The 25057-nt window shown below is 31.5% G+C and overlaps 1 protein-coding gene across 3 annotated transcripts in view; it reads right to left on the reverse strand.

The window, feature by feature from the left end:
- The window catches only part of LOC118198144 (uncharacterized), a 98026-nt gene that overhangs the window by 63486 nt on the left and 9483 nt on the right, over positions 1-25057 (reverse strand). For 2 of the 3 annotated variants that reach the window (XM_035369747.2, XM_035369746.2), the window contains exons 3-6: positions 14033-14101; positions 13768-13904; positions 10876-10960; positions 4670-4863 (exon numbers count right to left, since the gene is read on the reverse strand). In XM_035369747.2, coding sequence (XP_035225638.1) covers positions 4670-4863; positions 10876-10960; positions 13768-13904; positions 14033-14101 — 485 coding nt within the window. Of the gene's footprint in view, positions 1-4669; positions 4864-10875; positions 10961-11171; positions 11437-13767; positions 13906-14032; positions 14102-25057 lie in introns of those variants that run through there. The other variant, XM_085823686.1, reaches the window with a different exon arrangement.

Here is a 25057-nt window from a genome sequence, read left to right on the forward strand (position 1 = left end):
GCATTACGGTCAAAGAAAGAGCGGACAGCATGAAATTGCAATTAAACAGTGAGTGACGGCACTTCACTCTTTATATGTACACTGTATGGTATGCAGCATGCAGGCAAAATGCATTTCATAAAAATTTGGCGACCCCAAAAAAACTTCTGGCGACCCCCACAGGGGTCGCGACCCCTAGTTTGTGCACCACTGCTCTAGAATATGAATGCTGTCACAAGTTTTCCAGAGGAGTGAAATGGATGGCAAGCGCTGCATTAGAGTAAACATTAACTTGTAATACTATAGACATGTTGCACACACAGCCATCAAAGATTCTCCACAGTTAAAAAGAAATGGTATCAAAGCAGCTTATCTGCAACTGTTTCCTGTATCACTTTAAGGTGGACATGTCAGCAGCTGCATGAAGTCGTTTTGATAATACATCGGGATTTGTAAAGGATGCCATGAATGAACCCATCACCAGACACTGATTCCAGAAATCAGGTGTTGCAAAATGCCTATAGAGGGTGTTCTGCCTTCCTTATTTCTTTGAGTTTGGATTATAATTTTGATTTGTAACTAAATGTATAGAATGTTCCGCAAGAGAGCCACCGGCCCTAATAATTACTGGCGAGAGACCATTTATGCTCTATTTCAGTAACTTGTTAACAAATTAATTTATTGTTGTGTTTTTAGATGACACTTTTATCGTCTACTTTTTAAAACCTAAAACAATAAAAGAACTTAATTGACTTTGATGAAAATGACCTCTATAGGATTTGTTAAGGTGCACTGGTAATGGAATAGCCAGGACTTTTGGATTACTGAATCATGCCCACAGGGAAATAAAAGGTAGATTCTCATTTTATATTCATTGTTGATCCTTGGGTGTATTTCTATTATATAGTATTGCAGAGGAGCTTGATGAGCAGGATTTAAGATGATTACGAGCTTTTAATAGAAAGAAATAACAAATTGAAAGCTCTCAGTGGTGAAATCAAAACTTCTATTGCAGGTGATCAAATGAAAAAAGAGGTTATGGCAAGTCAGGAATCTAAAGCAAAATGTTTGAAATACTCGAGTAGAATATTACATTACCTTGAAAGCAAAACTAAGGTTGAGACGCCTTCAAGTAATTCACATAATCAAAATATGAATGTATCTTTAAGAGAAAATTTAAGAAATCAATGTTCAGTTAAACTACCAAAGTTACTAACTGAGAAATTTTCTGGAGATCCAAAATATTGGTAAAATTTTTGAAATAGTTTCAAAAGTATGATAGATAAAAACAAAAGCATTTCGAAAGTTGAAAAAATCATGTATCTTAAAACCTTTTTAACTGGTCAAGCTGCCAATGTTGTTTCAAGATTTGAATTATGTAATGATAATTATGACAACTGTGTAAAGAACCAAAAGATAGGTTCCGGAAAAGAGATATAAATATAAATTCCTTTCTGAATAAAATACTAAATTTAGGAATAAAACAATCTTCTAACATTTCAGCGTGACACAGAATTTATGATGAGCCTGAGATCTCTATTCAAAATTTAAAGGCAATAAATGTTACATCAGGCTTTTCTGGACAATTGTTAATGCCTATTTTACAACAAATATTGCTTCACGATCTATTTTAGAATTTAATACGCAAAGAGATGAAGGGAAACTGACATTTCTAAATTCATTTTATTCTTAAAGAAGGAGATCAAATGTCACAAAAAGTACTTTATTGGCTTGTGGTGAAAATAAAATGTTTACTAATTTTTATAAAAAACTAAATAAAAGACACAAAAGAAATACTCCACAGCTAGTGTATTTAACATTACAGTACAGTGAGTACACATCTTCTGTGAGAAACACCACAAATCTTTTAAATGCTGTAAAGGGGTTACTGAGAAAATAAATATTCTCATAGCATATAATCAATGTTTTAAATGTTTTAAGAAATTTCATTTGAGTCAATTTCTCAGAGATAAAAATATACATAGTAAATTTAACGGCAAAATCCTCAATCTATCTTTTTGAAAAATAATGAGGGAAAAATCAAACTTATGTAATTTATCTGAAAATGAATCAATTGCCCAAACTTGCTACCTGCTATCTCGAGGGAAGGGAGCTGAGAGCATCATGTCAAGTCTGCTATGGCAAAATGGACCAAGTTGGCTTCTCGAGCTTGAAAATTTGTGGCCTAAGAAACCAAACATGGAGGTAAATGAGGAAGAGATATCCGTGGAAAGGAGAAGCACACTCAATGTCCCGTAAGCTGCCACCAACAACAAGAAAATCGTGCAAAATTCTAATTTATTGCTCGATTTTAAGTAAGGTATACCTTATAACAGTGTGGATATGTAGATTTATTAACAAATCTAGTCCTGGATATGAAAGACTTTGTGAATCATTAATCACTTCTGAAATAATGAATGCAAAACAATACTGGATCAAAAACATTCAATTTCAATATTTCAAAAAGGAAATCCTTGATTTATCTCAAGGAAAGTCAGTTGACAAAGCATGCAACATTTACTCGATGAATCCTGAGCTCAATGAATACGGGCTTCTACAGTTAAAAGGCAGAATACAATTTGAGGACTGTCTGGAATCTGCCAAGCATCCATGAATACTACCGTCAGTATCAATCTGTTAATTTTCAATGCACATGAAAGGGTATTTCATTCCAGAGTGGACTACACTTTGACACACCTGCATGAAAAATTTTGAGTTGTCAAAGGCAGACAACAAATTAAATCCTTGTTGAGTAGCTACATGATTTGCAAACGATATAGTGTTCACCCCAGAGTTCAAGACATAGCTCCACTTCCTTTGGATCGAATTCTTCAGTCACCACCATTCGCTGTAACTGGATTGGACTATACAGAACCATTTTTCTCTAAAGAGAACAACAATAAACATTACCTTCCATCAGCATCTAGCACCTTTCTTTCAAGAATATGCAGGAATTCAAGAATATGCAGGAATTTCTTTCAAGAATATTTATTTTGAAGGAATAAAACAAAGAAACAGCACAGGAATTTGAAGAAACATTTTAAAATTTTATTAATTCCGAGTCTAATTTTACACAATTTTCATTACCATTAAAAAAGAGTGTGGAAACTTCAGAAAATCAGAAAATTTAAAAGTAGAAGTAATTTGTAAGATTTTTCTCCCTCCTTAAATGTGCCTTAACTGGAAGGTACATCTCCAGAGTAAATAAATCAGAAGCTCTAAAAAATCCCCTGGAGGGAATTCCCCTAGCTTTCAACTAGGAGGGAATTTTATAGTTTCAAGGTGGAGGGTGGTCAGCCTTTCCTTTACCTGTTAAGTATTTAGTTTTAGTTTATGAATATAAAAAACACTTTTTATTCAAGTTTTGGTATTTATCAACACTTTTGATACTTTTTCTTCTTTAATTTATAAAACACATTTTTAAAAAAATCTAAATTTAAATAATGTATAAGTAATTTTTGGATTTTGAAAAGGGGGCATGGTCATCCAGCAGTCGTGAAAGGATCCATGGGGCAAAAAAGATTGAGAATCACTAGTCCAGCTTGAGTTCCAGTGAGGGCCCTGTACATTTTTCACATCTCCTGCTCCAAAATAAAATGCCTAACGATCTCTAGTGTGGAGACCAAACTAAAAGTTGGTGGACAATAAATCACCACCATCCTGATTTAGCAACTGGATCTCTCCTCCCAAGTCACCATTTAATTGGTACAGAATGCATGGTTAATTTCTCTCTTTCTGCATACTTTCACGGTGCAATTGGAAAGTACACACACTTAGCAAATTGGATGGTCTGAGGTTTGAATGCTGGCGAGGACACTGCACAGTTTTTCATGTCTTTTGCTCTGAAATAGCATGTCTAATGATCTCTACAAATTAATTTATACTGTGGTATAAATCCTATTGATTGACCCTGTGGTATAAATCTTATTGATTGGCTCCCATTCATATTTGTCAGATATATTTTTGCAACAAATAATCTTTGTTTGTTAATGCTTTTTATATGTAAATAGTTTTTTATGCAGTTGAAAATTAATGTCTATGAAAAGAATCTGATTCGATGAGCATGTGCAATAATTTTCCTAATAATTTTTCTTCAAAATTACACACTTTATTAGAATTGAAACACCATTATGTGTCCAACTGTAGTAAGAATATTTATGTACAAAGATACTTTTTTGCTGTATGTGTTGAGGAAAAATTGAACAAGTAGAAAGAGAATGGGTCATCATAATTTATTCTCAATTCTTGTTGCACTTGAAAAGTTTTTATTACTTGTTTATTTTTAATTTAAGTTAAAAGCAAGTTATTTAATGTTAATTAAACATATAAGAATTATTTGAAATACATGCCAGGCTGGAAATTCAGTATTTCGACATCAGTACATTTCAATTATAAACTGTAACCAAGAGGAATTTTTTGCAGCCATCAACATTTAAATTTCAGACAGAAAATAAGTATAACTTTGAATAGTTTTCCCTTGCATTATCATTATTATTGTTTATGTATGCCCTAATAAATATTTAGTATGTGAAATTTAAAATTCAGATAAAAAATTTTTCATTTTTGTAAAAAAAAAAAATTTAGTCCATTAGTTGTTTTCAGATCATGCATCCTGCATGTATGCAATCTGAGTTTCAGACTACTGCATTACACAGTATTCATTTAAAATCAAATGAAAAACAGTTGCTACCTTCTATATCAGGAGCACGATACTGTTCAGGATATCCAGGTGATACAACCCACTCATCAGTACTTCGTGGTGTAGTAATAGTAAAATACTCATAGGATGGGTATTCTACTCCATTGAAAGAAACCTCTTTAAGGCAACCAAACTCTGGTGGAACATTTTCCATATCTGGTTCCTTAAATGTAACTCGGAATTTGCTAAAAAGAGAGCGTTTTAATTTTAATTGTGAAGTCTATTTATTAAAAAAAATTCAGTTACAATCTGAACAATTCAAGTTATAGTTAACTAACTCAAATAATTTATCATTTATCCTTCAGTTGGAATAGTTACTGTACGCTTGAGTACATAAAATAAATCTCAAAGATAAACCATACTGATTGACAGATTAAAGTTTTAAAAAATTAGAGTATGCTACCTTTCAGTAAATGAAGCAGCAATCATAATTGTGGTAACCTATTTATTTAGCTTTATGAATGCCTATGTAATGCAAATAAATGGGTGCATGAATGGCTATGTAATGTAAATAAGACTGCGAATATGTGGAAGGAATACATATCAATCCAATAATCCTTTTCCTGAACTTTGTGACTTTTTAGGGGAGGAAGGGGAGTTACTGAAATACATTTCAATTTCTTTAACCCCTTCAAGCCGGATAGCGAAAATGCGCGCTTATAGCGGAGGCCGACAGTGTCTTCCGCGAGCGTCTCTCCAGGGCCGGGGGGTTTTTTGCTACTAAGCCTAAATCCATGAAATTTCCGAAGTATCAATGCATTGTTTAATAATGCTCTATAGAGTATTTAAATGGCTTATGCTTTATAGATAATTTTATATATATACTTTAATTACCTTATTTCTTGTTTAAATGCATATTTTACACATTTTATTTTAATTACTCACCATTTTATGACTTTTAACATTATACATCTGAAAACTAAATATATTACTTAAAATTCTCTTTTCGTATGAAAAATTTGAAAACAGGGATCTACACACAGTCCTACATTACATTCCTTGAACTCGTAATAACTCATTTGCCGTTTTGGAGGATTTTTCCGGGAATGTGAACAAACGAAGCATCCTTGTCTCATTTTCTTATCAGTCTCTTCTGAACAAAGTTTTGGAAAATGTCTTTCAGTTAATCTTTCAGAATCAATATCAGAATATCAGAATTTCAGAATCAATATCTGAAATATTTTGCATCATTTCTGCTATTTCATGCTCTGTTAAACATTTTCGACGCTTCGACATTGAAACGGTAAAAACAGAAAGTATTCACGTCTAACAAGATCTAATTATTTTTTAAAAACTGAACTGTAAACCGAAATACTCAACGCTTTAGCGAATATAAAACTTCTACTTACAATAAACAACTACCACGTGCGAATAAAGTGCGATTTAAAGATACGTCATAAATCATGCCATTCGGAAACATTTAGTTCCCCATTTGTTTATATAATCAAAAACACATGTATGTGAGTCATGCTTCTCTCATTTCGAGTAGAAGGTCTAATGTACATGTATCTGAAACCATATGGACATACAGTGCCATCTTGTGGCAGAAATTATAGTTTGAAAAACATTCCAAGGTACTGGCACAAATACGTGACAGTCGGTAGTAAACGCAACAATGCTCTGGTACGCCTGCGTGTCGGCCGGTAGATAAGTGTGTTCGTTGCTGGCACGTATACGTGACAGTCGGCGAGAAGGGGTTAACAACAGTAAATTTTAATAATTGATGGAAGATGCACATGGAAACGGAGTAAATGTGTCACTGCATATTTTACAGTAAAAAGCTTGATTACCTACTATTCAACTAATCAGAAAACTGAAGTAATCAGAATATTTTAGAAATTTTCGCCTTCTTCAAAAAACAAAATTGTGAAAATTATAAACGTAAAAGAACTATTAAGCGTATGTAGGACACTATCACCAACCATTATGATTTGGCAGCATAATGCATAAACATGTCACTACAATACAATTATAAGATTACAGCAATTACCTGTAGTCATGTGCATGCAGTAACATATTTGCAATGTTACACGATTTCAGCATAAAGAAAAGTGTGCATTAATGGAATTGACATACATGACTTCATTTGAAATTGGATAAACAATGACAATACAGTGTGAAAAACTATGATGAAAGACTTAATTTTTTATATACTATATTCATAACTCGATGGGTTGATTAGCTAAATACAAAATTTTCTGTTCATTAAACTTTTGCTGGGATGATTGGCACAAGTTTGGTGGCATTACTACCAGATTTCAGTGCCAATGGGATTCCAAAACCGGATAAGATGTTGTATTCTCAGATGTTAAAAGGCTACAAAATATGCCGATGTTTTTGTCTAAACGCTTTTGTCTAAAATGTGTCCCCCGAGAAAAGAAACTTACTTAATTTTAAATTTAGGCTTTTGGTATTTAAATTAATAACAAATAAGATGACTACTCTTATAATTTAAGATCAGAAATTTCTTATTCTATTTATTTGGCTCTTCTACTGTACTTTACATTATTTTTATATGTTCAACAATGCGTAATTTTCAATTATCTGCCACTTGACATTTCATGAGCATTCCACATTAAACAGCTTACACTAAACCTGAAGTTTTTTCAAAATAAAAAGTAATAGTAGGCTTTAAAAAAATCCCTTTCCCTTATTAATTATATCTTACACTTTATAAAACATCAATGATTTAAAGAAGTCATTCTTAAAATGTAAATTACAAAAAATTTGAAGACACAGTTGACCCTTTACTACTGTTGAGACTAGAGTTACAAATCTCTTGTACGGACAGAAAACAGGACATAACTTTCAATTCCTCCAAAAACATGATCATTGTTAGCTTTACAGTTTATAAGAAGCTTTATTAAAAATATATAAATAGCAAATGGATATATATGCAGTATTTTATGCATATTATGTGCTGCATTTTTAGAATAAAATGCATTTTCAATATATGGCTAAGCTATATTTATTTATACAAAGGGTGTTTGCAAATTTTTAAAATGTTTTTGGTAATTTTTTTTTAATGTTTTGCAATACATTTTCCAGCAGCAGTTTATTACTTGAAATGAGAAATATCGAGCTATTTTTAAACTTATTCTTTATTCAAAATATGGCATGTAAATAAGCTGCAGGCTGATGGATATTTTTTGCACTTTCTGAGGAGAAATAGTATTCCATTTGCATAATTAAAAAATGTTGTGAAATGCATGGTATTGAAATCTGAAGTACAAAATAAACAACATTATTAATTAGAAAGTGGAAAACCATAAATCATTACTTCTACATAAAATGAAGACTCCAAATGAATACAAAAAAAAGGTACCAACTGTCTGTAATGTTTCTAAAGTTAAATCACTGATAACAAAAGAAAAAATCCACCAATGCAGAAATCACTTGCAAAGTATTTAAATACATCTGTAGTGACAATAAATAAAATAATAAACCAAGATTTACAAGTTAGAAAGCTAATATGCATAATGTTCACCAGCTTTTGCCAAGGTATGTGGCTCATTGCAGAACAATTTGTAGAATCCTGTATGAAAACTATTCAGCAGGAGATAAATGGAAATACATCGTGACTCTTGATGAAACATAGGTTTACCTAAATTACTGAACAAAAAAGGGCCTATTTATTATTCAAAAAATGCTTTATTCCATTGCTGCAAAAAAAGCTTCAATAGCAGGTTTGTGATGCAGGATTTCCTTGCAGTGGAAAATTAAAACAAGAAAAGTGTGGGAGGGGATGTTAATATCAACTCAACATGCTATTAAGAGAAAGTTTTATATCTGATAATTATAGAAGTTCCATTTCTTTATCCCAATAACTTTCAAAGAGTAAAACTTAATGAAGGCAAAGCAACAAGTCATACTTCGTAAAGTACCACTGCATTTCTAAAAAAAATGAAGAATGATACAGGTACCGCACATATACCTTTTCAACCAGTGGCGTAGCTAGGGTGGGGCAAGGGAGGACATCTGTTCCTGGGCGAAGCATCCAAGGGGGCTAAATTGATGCTACTAAATTTTTTAATGAAATGTTTTCCATTCTTGGCCCACAGAAAGAGGTGCAAATTCTTTAGTTGTCCCCTGGCACTGGAAATTATAGCTACGATCCTGTTTTCAACATGTTCCTGCAAAGTCCCCTGGCATTACACTACAGTGCTTTGATCTTTTAAAAAGAGTTTTTTTTAAGAACAAACCTACCACATTTGTTGGACTCCGGAAAATAGTGGAAGAGGAATGGAAATCTATATCACTGGACATTTTATGAAAAGCCCTACTATCATGGTATTTGCAAAATACACTTACAGTCCAGAAAAAGAATATCAGATTGAATATTAAAGAATAATAATCTCTACATTTTCAACATTAATTAAATCATCCAGAAATATTCTTAAGCCGCTCAACCGGTATAGTGGTTAGTGTTGCTGACTGCCGTGTCGAAGAGCCCGAGTTCGAATGCCGGAGAAGGCATGAATGTTTGTAAATGTATAGTGTCAGTGCAGCACTCTAAATATGTGGCGAGCCAAAAGTCCTCTTGTATGGTTTTGTGGAAGGGAAAAGGGGTGAGAGACCCTGGGACCTTCACCCCCCCCTGGTGCTTTCCATCAAAATTGTGGTTGGAACTGAGCCAAATTGCAATGTCACCTGTTAGGTGCTCAAGGCTGTTGCCAACGGCAGACATGATCTTGCCTGCCTTATCAGGAATTTCATGGGCTTGGGCTGACTGTGTCAAACAAGTGAGCATAAGCAACAACAAAAGAATTATTCTTATAACATGTAAACATCCTCTGTTAAATGATATGGCAAATTTAAACTGTTTTTATTATTCAAAACACAGTAGATACTATGCACATGACTAACAGTAAGCACTTAAAATTAATAGAAATTATTTACAGTGCATGAAACATTCTTGACAAAAACGAATTCATTCCTAAATCCTTGCCTTGGTCTATGGAGGTTTCTAGCTTTAAATCAATTACTGGGTATGTTACAAAAACATTTAAATCGCACAAAAGTGAAATAAGCTGCTATTTGTTTCTTATGTTAACAGGTTGTATGGATTAAGATTATAGAAAAGATTGCCTTAAAATTATTAGCCCAACAGAGCTATTAATCTCGAAATGTCATTTTGTGTTGCTTTACTTTTCATTCGAGACTTATGCCATTTGGCAAAATGTAAGATATTTATCTTTCAAATTTGATATACCTGCTAATGCTGAAAAAAACTAATCTATTTAAAAGCAATAATAAATAGATGTTGTTCTTAAGAAATTATTTGTTTATTTTTTAAACTGATTCATTTAAATAATAATGCATTTAATTCACAAGCTACCTAATTTTTTTTTTTCAGTTTTAAGATATACAGAAGATATATAATGTTCTCCTGATAGTTGAAATGTATATTCATCTAGGTGTTGAGCTTGTCAAGTTGACAATGATTTATATTTAACATAAATCTGATTTTAACTTTTTTTTTATTTTTCATAAGCATTACTTGATATTCAAAAATATGTATAACTCAATTTACAACAATTTTAATGGTGGCTTAGAAGAGGCCTTCTAAGCCACCATTAAAATCTGAAAAACAAACCCTTTTTTTTTAATTATTATTACTACTTTTCTGCTTTATTTTTATTTACCATTTATTTATTTTATTTACATATTTACTTTGCATTTATTTATTTACTGTTGTTATCCTTATTAAAGATTAAATTTTTGACAATTTCTTGCAGGCTAATTCTGAATTTAATGACTTTTTTTCTGTTGAGCTACTTATCAACTAATTGCAGAGATGTTGGTGATGGGCATAAGATTAAAAAGAGGATTATAAAGAGTTTTTAGTTTTTCTTGATATAAAAGTACCCATCGAGGAAATTTATCTTGAGGCAGATTACATATAAGTTCCAAAGGGTTAATATTAAGATTAAAAATTTAAAAAAAAACATTAAAACATTTTAAAATTAAAAATATAACATTTCATAACAAAAAAAAAAAAGGACTTATAGAATGTGTCCTATAAAGTGTAAACTTATGCTCAGTTTGAGAGTTGGTGGATATTTGAACAAATTTTAAAGCAGGTTCAACACAGAAATTTCAAAGAGCTGAAAAATTCACATAAATTTATCATCAAAATAGATTTTTAAATAGCAAAGACTTAAAATACAATAGGAATTTTTTTTATTAAATTTTACCTTAAACATTTGTCAGGTAGGTCAATGTCCAACACTTTCTTTTTCCCGAACTCTGCCATCATACTAACAAGAGCTTTAATTTCTTCTGCAATGATTAAAAATATTTTTAAAAAATGCATTAATTTCAGAGAAAACTTTAGCTAATTCTTTTGGTAGCAAAAAATAAACTTTACACATTCCATATATATTTTTATAAATTCTTTTAAACTTAATAACTTTATAAGAAGTGTACAATGTTTATGACTGTTATTTAGATCAATGAAAAACTAAGAACATGTGAAGAAATTAACAATAACCTTAATTTTGCTTGGGCCAGAAGGAGCAAGAAATTTATGTTGTAAATTTCCTCTTGTTTGCCTTGTATAGTGAAATAGTGAAATAACCTATCCTAGCCAAAGATAATATGATGAGCTTTGAAGAAGAATAATCATAGTCTATGAATAATCCCCTAGCTGGATTCTTTTTAGGGGGTATCCAGTCATGAAAAGATATTTCAGTTCTTGACTTTTACTTGCACCTGCATGTAGTGCTTCAATCTATATTCATATTTTGACATGTATTCTAGAGTATTAAATCAGAAAAGAACACCAATATTAAAAAAAATTACATATTCCAGAATATCTATTGCTACAAATTTTGCATGTGATGCAGAACTTGTACTTCAAGACAGGAGTAGTAATTTACTACAGTCAAAAGTCTTTAATCCAGACGTCCATAATCCGGAATGATCTATAATCCAGACCTCAAAGCTACAAACTTTCTGTGCACACGTAATACCTTTACGCATGTGGGTTTAATGCATAACAGACGGTATAAGCTAAGCTAAAATTATCTAATTATCTAAGCTAAAATTATCTAATTATCTATTTCAGTTAAGGTTGCAGAATGCGTTGTTCCTTAATCTTCTAATTGGATCTGGCTTATTATTTCTTGCAGACTGTTAGAGCAATTTTATAAAAGTAAGCTTGAACTTTCGATTATGTCAAAAAGAATTTCCGATTCTGGAGCTGCCAAAGGATCTACAAAGGGAAAGCATGTTTTGATGTCCATCAAACAAAAAGTGGAATAGCTGCAAAAAATAGATAAAGGCATATCCATTGTTTCTCTAGCCATTCTGAAATCTGTTTATCAATTTCACGCTGCTCTGCGGGGGGAGGGGAGGCGTTGCGGAATGCGATGAACTGGAAGTTGATATGTCAGCACAATCCTTATCTTCAGAGCAGATGTTTTTATTTTATTCGGCTTATAATTCCTTACTAAATGTAGTATTTCATCTCGAAGCACTCCGTCTTTGATGCGATTTAAATAAATTCGAATACACATCAAATAGTTTTCTGGTAGCAATTTTCTAATTTCGACTATACGTAATGTATGCTTTGCGCACGCGCGCGTTGAAAGAAATGTTTAATAAAGTAAACAAATAAATATTAAGCTTTTTTTTTTTGTTTTGTTTTTTGTAAATTTTGATACCTTTTAGATCATAATTGCCCTTTATTTCATCAATTACGTTTTCATATTTTTAATTTTATAATTTCTGCATGCCATTTTACCAGATTTAAATTGATGATCTATAATCCGGAAAAACTGATAATCCGGAATCGCCGAAGTCCCGACGAGTTCGGATTAAAGACTTTTGACTGTATTTAAATTTTACAATACAGTTCTTAAATTAATTATCAAATTAAACGAGTTTGTTTCATTTATTATTAATCAATATAATTTCAGTTCATAAATTACTAAAATTTTATTGAGTTATTACTTTTGGTACAGCAAGTTTTGTATTTTAAAAAACTACATAATTTTAACTAATCAGTTATTTTTTTAAATTTTGCTGTCAAACCAACTTACTCAGTTTTGGAAAATTCAATTTAAACAGGCCTAAAGTAAAAATAGAAGATATTGCAATGTTAAAAATTTAGTTTTACATATAATAATAAAATAATTTAAAAAAATTATTAATATTCCTTATAATTTAAAAAATTGTTTTCTGTATATTTTTATTAAATATTTTTATGTGTCATTAGTACAAATAGGAATAAACCTCATTTGAATAATTCTCAGTAAATATTTATTTAGAAATTTAAGGTTAAAAACATTCAATTTGGCATTTCAATGAAGATTTTTAAAAAGTGCATAAAACACATTTGGTGTTGTTACAATTTAGAACAAAAATGCCAAATTATAAATTCACTTATATCTTTGGATTTTTTTAATAAAAATATCTACTTCTCGCCCAGATATGTCTTGAAATATATCTACTTTAAAATGACGTAACAAGTTTTATAAAAACTTTGGATTTTTACAAAGCTTTGCACTTTGGCATAATTTGAGCCATAGAATTGAAATATGGAAAAAATCAGCATGTAATTGGTAGGTCTGATTTGGTGTCAAAAGAGGTATGTTAGAATAATGCTATATATAAATCTAGATATATATCCTAAGTTGCACTTTCGAGACAGAGAAAATGCAAACTGAAATTTGTTGATTGGTCAACTAGAACAGAAACTATATATAAAAAAGGAGGGACAGTTATATACTATCCCCCTTTTTTTGGCATCTAGTGCAAATGGAATCTTGAATGCTATGAATATAGTACATACATTCATATCTTAAAGGCTTTTTAAAAATTTTCTTTGTGCTTTTTTTTTGGGGGGGGGGATACTCATTAACCATCAATTCTAGAAAAGTCGTTCTGTCTAAAACACAAAAATATACTAGTAAAAATATTAAGATTAGTCATGAAGCAGAAAATGATAAATTAATCAATAATTATTATATATAACTCATATGCATTTTAAATAAAATAGGTATAAATTTTATCAATGTCACAGCAATAAAAATATTAAAAGTTAATTTAATACAAAATAATGTATGGGTGAAGAAAATACTTACCCAGCAGAAAGTTAAATTGTCTGTTGTTAATAAAAACTAGGCCATACATAAGCTGTGAAGATACTAATAAAGATAAATAAGCTCTTCTTTGTCCTTCAAAATAAATCCTTCCATGTATGATATTAAGTATGTCTTCACTGAAGGATATAATATTTATAATAAATCATAAAAAATGCTGCATATGCAAACAAAAATTAGAAAAACATAATTATAAATTTTTAAATTACAGCACTTTTCCAAACAGCAAATCTTTTTAGATACTTACCATGACTTAGCAACATTTACACCACAAACTTCCTTTTTTTTCAATCTTTTTACAGCTGTCGCTGCTAGCCTATAAGAGCAAGTTTTAAAATTCTAAAGTGTTGTATATATTACATAAAACAAATTCTGCTAACTGCAAAATGGAATAAAGTATCTTTAAGAATAACTAATGCTGGCATTTAAAATTATAGAATAACATTTCTTTGTATTATAATAAACTATAATAAAGCAGTATAATTCAATACATTTTTATAGTGTCAATTCAAATACACGATGAAATTTGGAGGGGGGAAAAAACTGGGGTACTTTTTGGTGGGCCAAAATGTGGTCAAACTGTATTGTTTTTGGCATATTTTGAAGCAGAGCCAAATTAACATTTTTAAAGTCCCTAAGCACTTAAAAAGATTTTGGTGTCCCCCCCACACACATATATTAGTGCTTATTCTCCCCCGCCTTTCACAATGTTGGTTTAGTTGCACCATATTTTTAGGTACTTTTCTTTTATCGGAATATCTGAGAATGCAGATAATCAGAAATTACCAAAACTGATTAAGATGAACCTATGCAGAATGCATTATGAAACTTAAGGCACATCAGAGTTGTATCTACTAGTAAGTATACAAAAAGATATACATCTGTGTAAAGCTTCTAGATGTTTGAGAATGGCAAGTTTTTATAATTAGAAAAAAAGTTTTATTGCAGTCTGATGGTTCAAGTTTGTAAAATGAGCTATAGCATTTTAAAAGTAAAGGCAAAGTTTAGAATTTCATATATGATTACTTCAAAAGTATACCCTGATTATAAGAATTCCTGCAAAACTTTGAAAATATTTTGGAAATCAAATATAACATAACAAATACAGATAATTTTCATGGAATTTTTTCTGATCCTTGTTATGGGGCACATAATGATAAAAATATTAAAAACTAGACTGCTTAACTGTGACTCATGACATACATTTCGGCACTCATTTTTGCTCATGACATACATTTTGGCGAAAACTACCTAAGCTATATAAAAAAATTTCCATTATGATTCCAACTTTGGATGAACTTTCTTTAATAATTAAATTATAAAGTGAAATTGATTTAATACAACAAAATAATTCAATTTTAAAATGAAATTTAGTTGATTATATGAAACTGTGGTCTAATATCTAGCGAACAGTAACAATTCTACATAATTTTTCCAATATTTACAACAGTTGCATTGTCCATTTCTTAATGGTTTCCTGGTGTATTTTTCATTTGGGGAGGGGGTTGCTTTTTAATCATGAAGGTTCCCACCTTCAATTTTCTTACTCTTACATATGTATATATATATATATATATATATATATATGTTATAAAGTCTTGATTTTGTAAATACATAGCTGATTTTCCTTTTTTTTCACATTGTTTCTTCCTTTATTTTTTGAAATAATGGAAATTTTTGAATTTTTGGTTTATTGCCATGTCGTGCTAAGCTATTTAGATGTGCTAAATATAGGAAAAAATTGGTATATCATATAAGAATGAACTGATTTTTTGGGTCAGTGTATTATATCTATGTTAGAACAATGCTATATATAAATCTAATGTACGTTCTTAAGATGCACTTTTGAGCTATGAAAAACGCAAGTTGAATTTTGTCAATCAGCTAACTAGAATGGGAGATACAAATCTTTTTTTTTTCTTTTTTGACTTGGAGTATTTGTGTTATTACTCCCTTTTTAATTTTATACTACTTAAAATGAGAGCAGATGTGATATATACAGTTTAAGAGCGTGGGAGTTAAAAAAAGAACCTAATAGATTAACGATATTAGTGTTAGTGTGCTGTAGGGTACATTTCTGTTTAATGGGGTAACACTTAAAGCTATATTGTGGCAATCTTTATGGCCAACACACATAAACAAGGAATGCATGTTAGCAGCAGCAAGACAAAGCAGAAACGTAAGTATGCATTCAGCAGAAGTGAGCGGGTTCTTTTCTGTTTTGCTGGCGCAGGTGATAAAGTTGCTAATAATGGTACAACTCATGCCAAACGGAATAGCCTCGCTGGTAACCTTTTATGCCTCATTTACAAACCAAGTAGCAGCCATTTCTTATTAGATTGATTGTTTCTTTCTATACTGGCATACAATTACATAGAATTTTTACAAGATAGTTCAATTTTATGCCCTAAGGATATTCGCGGTAATTAAGATAATTAGGATGCAATCACACCACTCACCTGAAGGCAAAGTCAAGGGTTAAACTCATCAATTCTAATGAGAATGCACTAGCGAAGTAAAGCACTGCAGTTTTACATAATTTCTGAGTAAGCTATTCTTACGAACTGAAATGATTCTTGCACTTAAACATGTATTCCAAATTAAGATTTAACTTGAAATTAATGTAGATAATTACGGCGAGAATTGATTTTTGTAGCGTAGTTTATGTGAGAGAAGATCACTTGGAGTAAAGTGATATGAAATGGCGAATCAGAATGTTGAACCATGAAAGCATAACAAATTCTTAAATTAATGTCTTTTTACAAATTTATTGTCTTTATTTATTGGCTTTTTACAAAATTTTAAACGATATTAAAATGTTTAAAATTTCGTAAAAAGAAAAAATTCTTAGAACTAACATTTGTTAACATTTTTTATGTGGATACTGTATGTTGTCGCCAATAAAGTCTGCTTGGCGAGATTTGCGCTGGCAAAACGGAAAAGTACCAGTGAGAGTTATAGAGTCAGTTTTTTGTTGAAATTTTAATCTGTTTTAATTAAGATATCCGTAATGCTATACATTAAGTATGATGGCATGATGTGGATTAATTTTGAAATGATACACTTTAGAATCATGTACTGTGAACCGTTAGCAGTTTTTAGGACAAAAAGGGAAAGTAGCCAAATTAAAATAAGGAATAAAAGGGACTACTACAAATTAAAATTTTTCATATTTTATATCTTAGGCACATATATACAAAAGTCTGCAATCATGCAACCCCTATTTGGCTTCAGAAGAATATTTTTTTATGGTCAGATGAAAAAAGCTGTTGTTATTTTTCTCCTAAATATAAGATTAAGCCTAGGATTAGACTGTATAATTCTGAAGAGTCCCAATTATTTCAGGGAATGTATCTGGTGCAGGAAAAAAATCCAGTATTTTTAAAAGAGTGGCTGTCAGATATGAAAGATAAATTATTAATTTAAAGAAAGTACAAAATCTTAATAAAACTTTTATTTGGATGCTAGTATTTTAGGATAAAGTTCAGGCAATTTTTGAGATCTTAAAGAGAAATTCTATTAATACACCTTTGCATCAATGAACCTTCACATTAATACTGAAGAACATAATTTACTTTTCAGTATTTTGGGCATTTCTGTTGATTAGGTTCTTTGTTTTCCATTTCTTCACATCAAATCTTTATCTGTAGCACTAAATTAAAAATCTTTTTTAGTATTCTTAACACCAGGGCTTAATTTCTAAAATTAGATGTGCCGGAGCCCTATGGAAGACCGTCAGCAAAGAGGAACTAGAGTAAATAAATAAATAAAATGACTATTAAACTCATTTATAATTTTAAAATTAAATAGGTAATTATTATCAAATTTATTAATAGCTATTTAATTAATGTTTAGTAATTGTTGTAATTATTAATTATTATTTAATCAATAATTATTTAACTGTAATTTAATTGATAATTATTAGATAATTAATTTATTATTATTTATTGAAACAATTAAATAATTAAAGATTACAATAATTAAAAGTAAAGAGATAAATTAAAATTTAATAAATGATTTTTAATATCATTTAATTGCTAAAAATAAAATTTATATTGAAATTGTTATTCAATTACATAAAAGAAGTGCCACAGCTTTCTTATTTAGGGCTCTGATGCGCTCCGGCTAGAATTACAAAAACTAAGAAGCACCGAAGCCGGAATCCAATGGGCTCCAGCCCAATTTAAGCTCTGATCGTAGGGGGAAAAAAATTTCTTTTATCATCACAAAAATTAAATATACTTAAAGTATAGCTGATGAAAATTAAGATAATGCTAAAAACAGGGCGAAACAGAATGAGGGCGTGAGGGTATGAGTGGGTGGAAATAAAAATGAGGGGAATCTTGGTGACAAAGAACATTCTTTTTGACCACGGCTCTCTGCTGGTGCCGGGAAAAATGAATTCTGAATCTGACTCCTAAGGATGAATGTAAAGTTGCTGGTCATACTTTTCTCCCCCCTGATTTGGTTACATTAGTGGATACTGTGGTAAGACGATGTATAGGACGTGCTTGAGCAATTTATCTCAGTATTTCACTCTTATTGTACTCGCTGTCATTTAATGCACATTTAAGAACACAAATTTTCTTTTCTGCGAGGATAACTGTAACCATCGATAACAATACATTAGATACAATGGCATAGCGAGAAATTTACGCATTCCTAAACAAACTCCACAAATTTATTGCCCTTCTTAAAGGGAAAGGTTTCTGCATGTGAGTAACGGAGCTTTACTTAAATGTTTCATGTTCTCATAAGTTCGTATTTCTAGGGAAATAGAGTATTCCAACGTTTGCTTATTGTTGAAGTAAAACATTAGGAATTCTAATTCTTTTTTTCTTGAAATTTTGGCTCAGTTTTATACCGGAGCTCATCTTATTTAGCGCTCTGATGTGCTCCGGCTAGTATTGTAATTTATCTTAAAAATTGAGACATACCAGAGCCAGGTTTGTTCGGCTAGTATTCGGCTAGTATTGTAATTTATCTTTAGATGTACTGGAGCAAGGCTCCACTGGGCTCCGGCACAATTTAAGCACTGATTAACACCTAAATTAATTTTCCATGATGTTCTGGATTAGCTTTCCTAAAATGTGGGTAACTGTACCTGATAAGTACTATAGCACAGTAATTGGCTACAGAATTTATGTTCTCTAGACATATACAGTCAAAAGTCTTTAATCTGGACTCGTCGGGACTTCGACGATTTCGGATTATAGATGATCAATTTAAATCTGGTGAGATGGCATGCAGAAATTACAAAATTAAAAAGATGAAACCGCAATTTATGAAATAAAGAGCAATTATAATCTAAACAGTATCAAAATTTACAAAAAAAAAGCTTAATATTTATTTGTTTACTTTATTAAACATTTCTTTCAATGCGCGTATGCGTAAAGCATACATTATGCATAGTCAAAATTAGAAAATTGCAACCAGAAAACTATTTGATGTGTATTCGTGATAATTATAATGACGAGGAATTTGATTTAAATCATATCAAAGATGGAGTACTTCGAGATGAAATACTACACTTAGTAAGGAATTATAATTCAGAAGTCAAACAACAAAAATCAGCGTTAATTTACAAAATTTTCACAGGACTAGTTTCGATGGTTTTACCGAACCATCATCTTCAGCTTCAAAACCGCAAAATGCGCATTTTGCGGTTTTGAAGCTGAAGATGATGGTTCGGTAAAACCATCGAAACTAGACCTGTGAAAATTTTGTAAATTAACGCTGATTTTTGTTGTTTGTTTTCTGAATTAGTATTTATTCGGCGTGTTATTGTGTCTTAATTAAGGAATTATAAGCTGAATAAACTAAAAAACATCTGCCCTAAAGATAAGGATAATGCTGACAGATCAGTTTCCAGTTCATTGCGTGCCGCAATGCCTCCCCCCCCCACACACACAGAACAGCGTGAACTTGATAAACAGATTTCGGAATGGTTAGAGAACAAAAGATATGCCTTTATCCATTTTTCGCAGCAACTCCACTTTTTGTTTGATGGACATCGAAACATGCTTTCGCTTTGTAGAAGCTCCAGAGTTGGAAATTCTTTTTCATATAATCGAAGTTCAAGCTTACTTTTATAAAATTGCTCTAGCAGTCTGCAAAAAATAATAAGCCTGATCCAGTTAGAAGATTAAGGATCTGCAACATTAACTGAAATGGATAATTAGATCATTTTAGCTTAGCTTATAGTGTCCGTTATACATTAAATGCGGATGCGTAAATGCAATATGCATTTTCACATGCGCAGAAAGTTTGTAGCTTTCAGGTCCGGACTATAGATCATTCCTGATTATGGACGTCCAGATTAAAGACTTTTGACTGTATAACTGTTCATTTACTAAAAAATTGTTACTAATTCAGAAGTCAAACAACAAAAATCAGCGTTATATTTTGAAAATTTTCACAGGACTAGCTTCGATGGTTTTACCGAACCACCATCCTCAGCTGCAAAACTCCAAATGAACAATATAGGAAATAGTGATTAGATAAGATAAGAAAGCCTGGGCAAGAATAAGCAAGTGGCACCATCTGTTGGTGAAACCAGAACTAAAACATAATTTCTTTAAAGGCCAAAGGCAAAGATGGATTGGAATTAGGATCGTTTACTAGAACAGAAAGATTTTTTTGAATGTGAAACGCCTCTAGAAAATCCGGTTCCCCAATGGATGATGTTTTTTGAATAATTTTGGCAACAGAAAAATTGAAAGTGTGATTTTCGGACCAACAATGTTGAGCAACAGAAGACTTCTGTGTTTCCTTTTTTTCTAACATATGCCTCATGTTCCTTGATGCGAAATTTTAAGGCTCTCTTAGTTTGGCCAATGTAAATTAAACAACACTGGCAAGGAATCCTATAAATACCCGCAAGAATTCATATCCGGAATGGGGTCCTTGAGTATGGAACTCGGAATTTTTTTGATGGGAGAATAAACAACCCGAAAGTTAAATTTCTGCAAAATATGTGCAACTTTAGGTTTACGGTAAACCGTAGTACTGAAGTTGGATGTGTTACGTGTGACCAGAATGTCGAGAAACGGAAGAGAACTGCAAGTCTCAAGTTCAAAAGTAAACTGAACAGCAGGATCAATAGAATTCATTGTTGAAATAACTTTATTTAAATCATCTTTATTACCTTCAAACAGGTAAAAGTATTGCCTACGGAGCGGAACCATGCCGGGAAGTTTAAAGTTTCAAGCAATTTTATTCATAATAATGCATGTAGATATCAGCCAGGATGGGACTGAGGGGGCTTCACATGGCTAATCCCTCAGTTTGCTTGTAATATTTATTTTGGAAAACAAAATGTGTTTGTTTCAAACAGAGTTGAGTGAGAGAAATTAGCTCATCAATTTCGATGCAAGAGAAATGAAATTCGCGAAGTCTGGTTTCCAAATATGTTAATGCACCCTCCACTCGAACATTGGGGAATAATGATTTTACATCAAAAGAAACCATGAGTAAATTGCTAGGAGAAATGTTTTTAAACTTTTTTTACAAAGCCTTCTAAAACAAGGCACACTATTGTTTTAGAAGATTATAAAACTTCTGTTGTCATTCCCTTCTTTCTATCAATTAGCTACAAAGTTGCACATATTTTGCAGAAATTTAACTTTCGGGTTGTTTATTCTCCTATCAATAAAATTCCCAGTTTGCATACTCAAGGACCCTATTCCGGATATGAATTCTTGGGGTATTTATAGGATTTCTTGCCAGTGTGGTTTAATTTACATTGGCCAAACTAAGAGAGCCTTAAAATTTGGCGTCAAGGAACATGAGTCATATGTTAGAAAAAAGGAAACACTGAAGTCTGTTGTCACATTGTTGGTCCGAAAATCACACTTTCAATTTTTCTGCTGCCAAAATTATTCAAAAAACATCTTCCATTGGAGAACTGGATTTTCTAGAGGCATTTCACATTCAAAAAAATCTTTCTGTTCTTGTTAACGATCCTAATTCCAATCCATCTTTGCCTTTGGCCTTTAAAGAAATTATGTTTTAGTTCTGGTTTCACCAACAGTCACACGTAACACATCCAACTTCAGTATTACGGTTTACCGTAAACCTTCGTCGGTTTGCCTTCCACGACTCTTTAAATCATGTCATCCGACTAAACAAAAGTTAGCTTCATTTTATTCCTATGTTTTGCGTGCTCTTCAAGTTTGCTTCTCCAAACTAGCCCTTGATGAAGAACTAAATTATTTTAAAGCAATAGCTATTGACAGGGGCTTTTCACCCAACATTATTAATCAAGCAGTTAAAAAATTCTCATCTCAACACACTAAAAGGCACACATTGGGGAATAATGATTTTACATCAAAAGAAACCATGAGTAAATTTCTAGGAGAAATGATTTTAACCTTTTTTATAAAACCTTTTTAAAACAAGGCACACTCTTGTTTTAGGAGATTATAAAAATTCTGTTGTCATTCCCTTCTTTCCATTAATTAGCTATAAAGTTGCACATATTTTGCAGAAATTTAACTTTCGGGTTGTTTATTCTCCTATCAATAAAATTCCCAGTTTGCATACTCAAGGACCCTATTCCGGATATGAATTCTTGGGGTATTTATAGGATTTCTTGCCAGTGTGGTTTAATTTACATTGGCCAAACTAAGAGAGCCTTAAAATTTCGCGTCAAGGAACAAGAGGCATATGTTAGAAAAAAGGAAACGCAGAAGTCTTCTGTTGCTCAACATTGTTGGTCCGAAAATCACATTTTCAATTTTTCTGCTGTCAAAATTATTTAAAAAACATCTTCATTGGAGAACTGGATTTTCTTTTTCACATTCAAAGGCATTTCACATTCAAAAAAATCTTTCTCTTCTTGTTAACGATCCTAATTCCAATCCATCTTTGCCCTTTTCCTTTAAAGAAATTGCGTTTTAGTTCTGGTTTCACCAACAGATGGCGCCACTTGCTTATTCTTGTCCAGGCTTTCTTATCTTATCTAATCACTATTTCCTATCTTGTTCATTTGCGGTTTTGCAGCTGAGGATGGTGGTTCGGTAAAACCATCGAAAAAAGTCCTGTGAAAATTTTGAAAATATAAAGCTGATTTTTGTTGTTTGACTTCTGAATTAGTATTTATTCATCATGTTATTGTGTCTTAAACATTGTTATTAAAGCACAGCAATAACAGATTATTTTAAAAAACAGTTGCAATCTGGCCCTGCGAATGCTTTCAATAGATGCACATCATAAATTCATGATATATAATGATAACCCTAATTAAATCACCATCAACTTCAACATGGAATATCACACATGAATTATTTTCTGCTACCAAAAAGACTTTTCTTCAAACCACACAAGACTCTAACTGATTTGCATTTAATTCATAAATTTTTTAAATCTTTCTTAATAAAAACTACAAACAATAGTTTAATGATATTTCCAAAATAATATCACGAATAAAATATGCAGAATTAATTGCACTATATCAACTATCTTTTTCTACACATATTCTCAGAAGCACGATGAAAGTTAGTAACATATTTAACCCAGCAGAAGTCGCGCGGGACACAGAGTCACCTCACGCGTCAAAAATCAACAATCTTAACCAGAAATATTTCATTTTAATGAATCATCCTTCGGCTAATCTTCGGATTATGGTAACTTGGCGATTTTTTGGCGAAAATTTGCCGACCAACCTTGCTACAGCAACCTGCTAGTTTTTTTTTTTTTTTTTTATTCAACATTTTTTTCCCAACAATCTGCTAACGGAATTACACTAATGCTAGAACTTTTATGGAACAAAAGTGCTTAATCATGACGAAGATTAGGTGCGAAATTGGGAGAAAGTGCAAAAGCGCCAACTTCTTGCCGCGTTTTTAAGAATTGCACATACACGGTGTAATATCTTGTTATTTAATAAATAAATATAATTATTGTTGAAGTGGCAACGCCATATTTGTATTAAACCATTACTCAGCAGCATGAGATATTGTTTTAAAAGATTAGAATTCTGAAGATTTTACCAGCTAGGAGTAGTATTAAAATTTTGCCACTTAAGAATTGTATAAAATTTGTCTATCACCGTGAACTAGAAATAAAATTTATGTTCTAATAAGAAGATTGCCTTTGTCAATTACTGCAAAATACATTACAGTCTTAATTAATTGGAGGTTCCACCAAGATCCTGGAAATTAGGAGTGCAATTATCAATTTCGATGGTGCTGGTCTCCTAATCCCAGAAATTTACTGAATTTTTTAGAACAAGTTTGCTAATACCAATTGCCAAGTTTTTTTATTTCAAGGGGAAATGGATGTAAGAAGTCTGCCGTTTTAAAGCCAGATTTGAAGCGGGTCATTCAAAGGTTATCTTCCATGCTTCTGTAACTTACGTCCGAGCAAAAACTGTCAAAAATAGGATATTGCTGATCTCTGAAGATAAGATTAACTTTTTGTTTTTTTAAAAAAGATTTTATTGAATTTTAATACTTTGTTTCAGAATTATAGTTTATCGTGTAAGATTTTGTTTAAAATAACTGACACTAAAAATATTCAGCTTAAATTTATAATTGATATTTGTGGTAAAGAAGTATTTTAAAATTATTATTTATGCTTTACTTTTATTTATATTGAAATTTTATGTTGATAATTGATATGTGTAAGCCATCCCGGCGTTTATAAAAAAAAAAGAACTGCTAGCTGAGTTTTGAATTTGTTGCCAAGCACGCGCGTGAAAAATAAGTAATAACGTCAAACTGACATAGTGTGATTTGATTATACTGCTGAATTGGCAAAGATTTTTTCTTAGTTTTCGCTATCCAGGCGTGTGATAGATAGTAACGTCATCCCGACGTATTACAGATTGTATATTCTAAAAGTTGTATTGCCAAACTGGCAAAAATTGTTTTTGTTATCGCCAACCAGGCGTGGAGATAGATAGTAAAGTTGTCAAACTGACGTGGGTAAAATTCCATTGTATTGCCTAACTGGCAAAGGTGTTTATATAGTTATGGCTAACGAGGCTTGTGAATAGTGAGTTAAGACGTCAACCCGACGTAGTATTATAGTATTTTGTGCCAACCTGGAAAAGTTGTTTAAATAATTCTCTCCAATTGGTTAGTGTGAATTTCGTATTTGTGAAATTAAGTCTCGCGAGAAATTATACATTTTTAGTACAAGTACGATCTTTTAGATTCAATTTCAAAAGGAAGCCTAATAAAGGTAACTTGTGTCAACATGTCATTCTTAGTTAAAAGTAAAAAACAGGATTTAAAAGTACTAGCAGAAGAGTTAGGTTTAACCGTGA

This window comes from Stegodyphus dumicola, chromosome 1, assembly GCF_044657685.1.
Source record: "Stegodyphus dumicola isolate Sdum_Otavi_A_Nest chromosome 1, ASM4465768v1".
Taxonomy (NCBI): Eukaryota; Metazoa; Arthropoda; class Arachnida; order Araneae; family Eresidae; genus Stegodyphus; species Stegodyphus dumicola.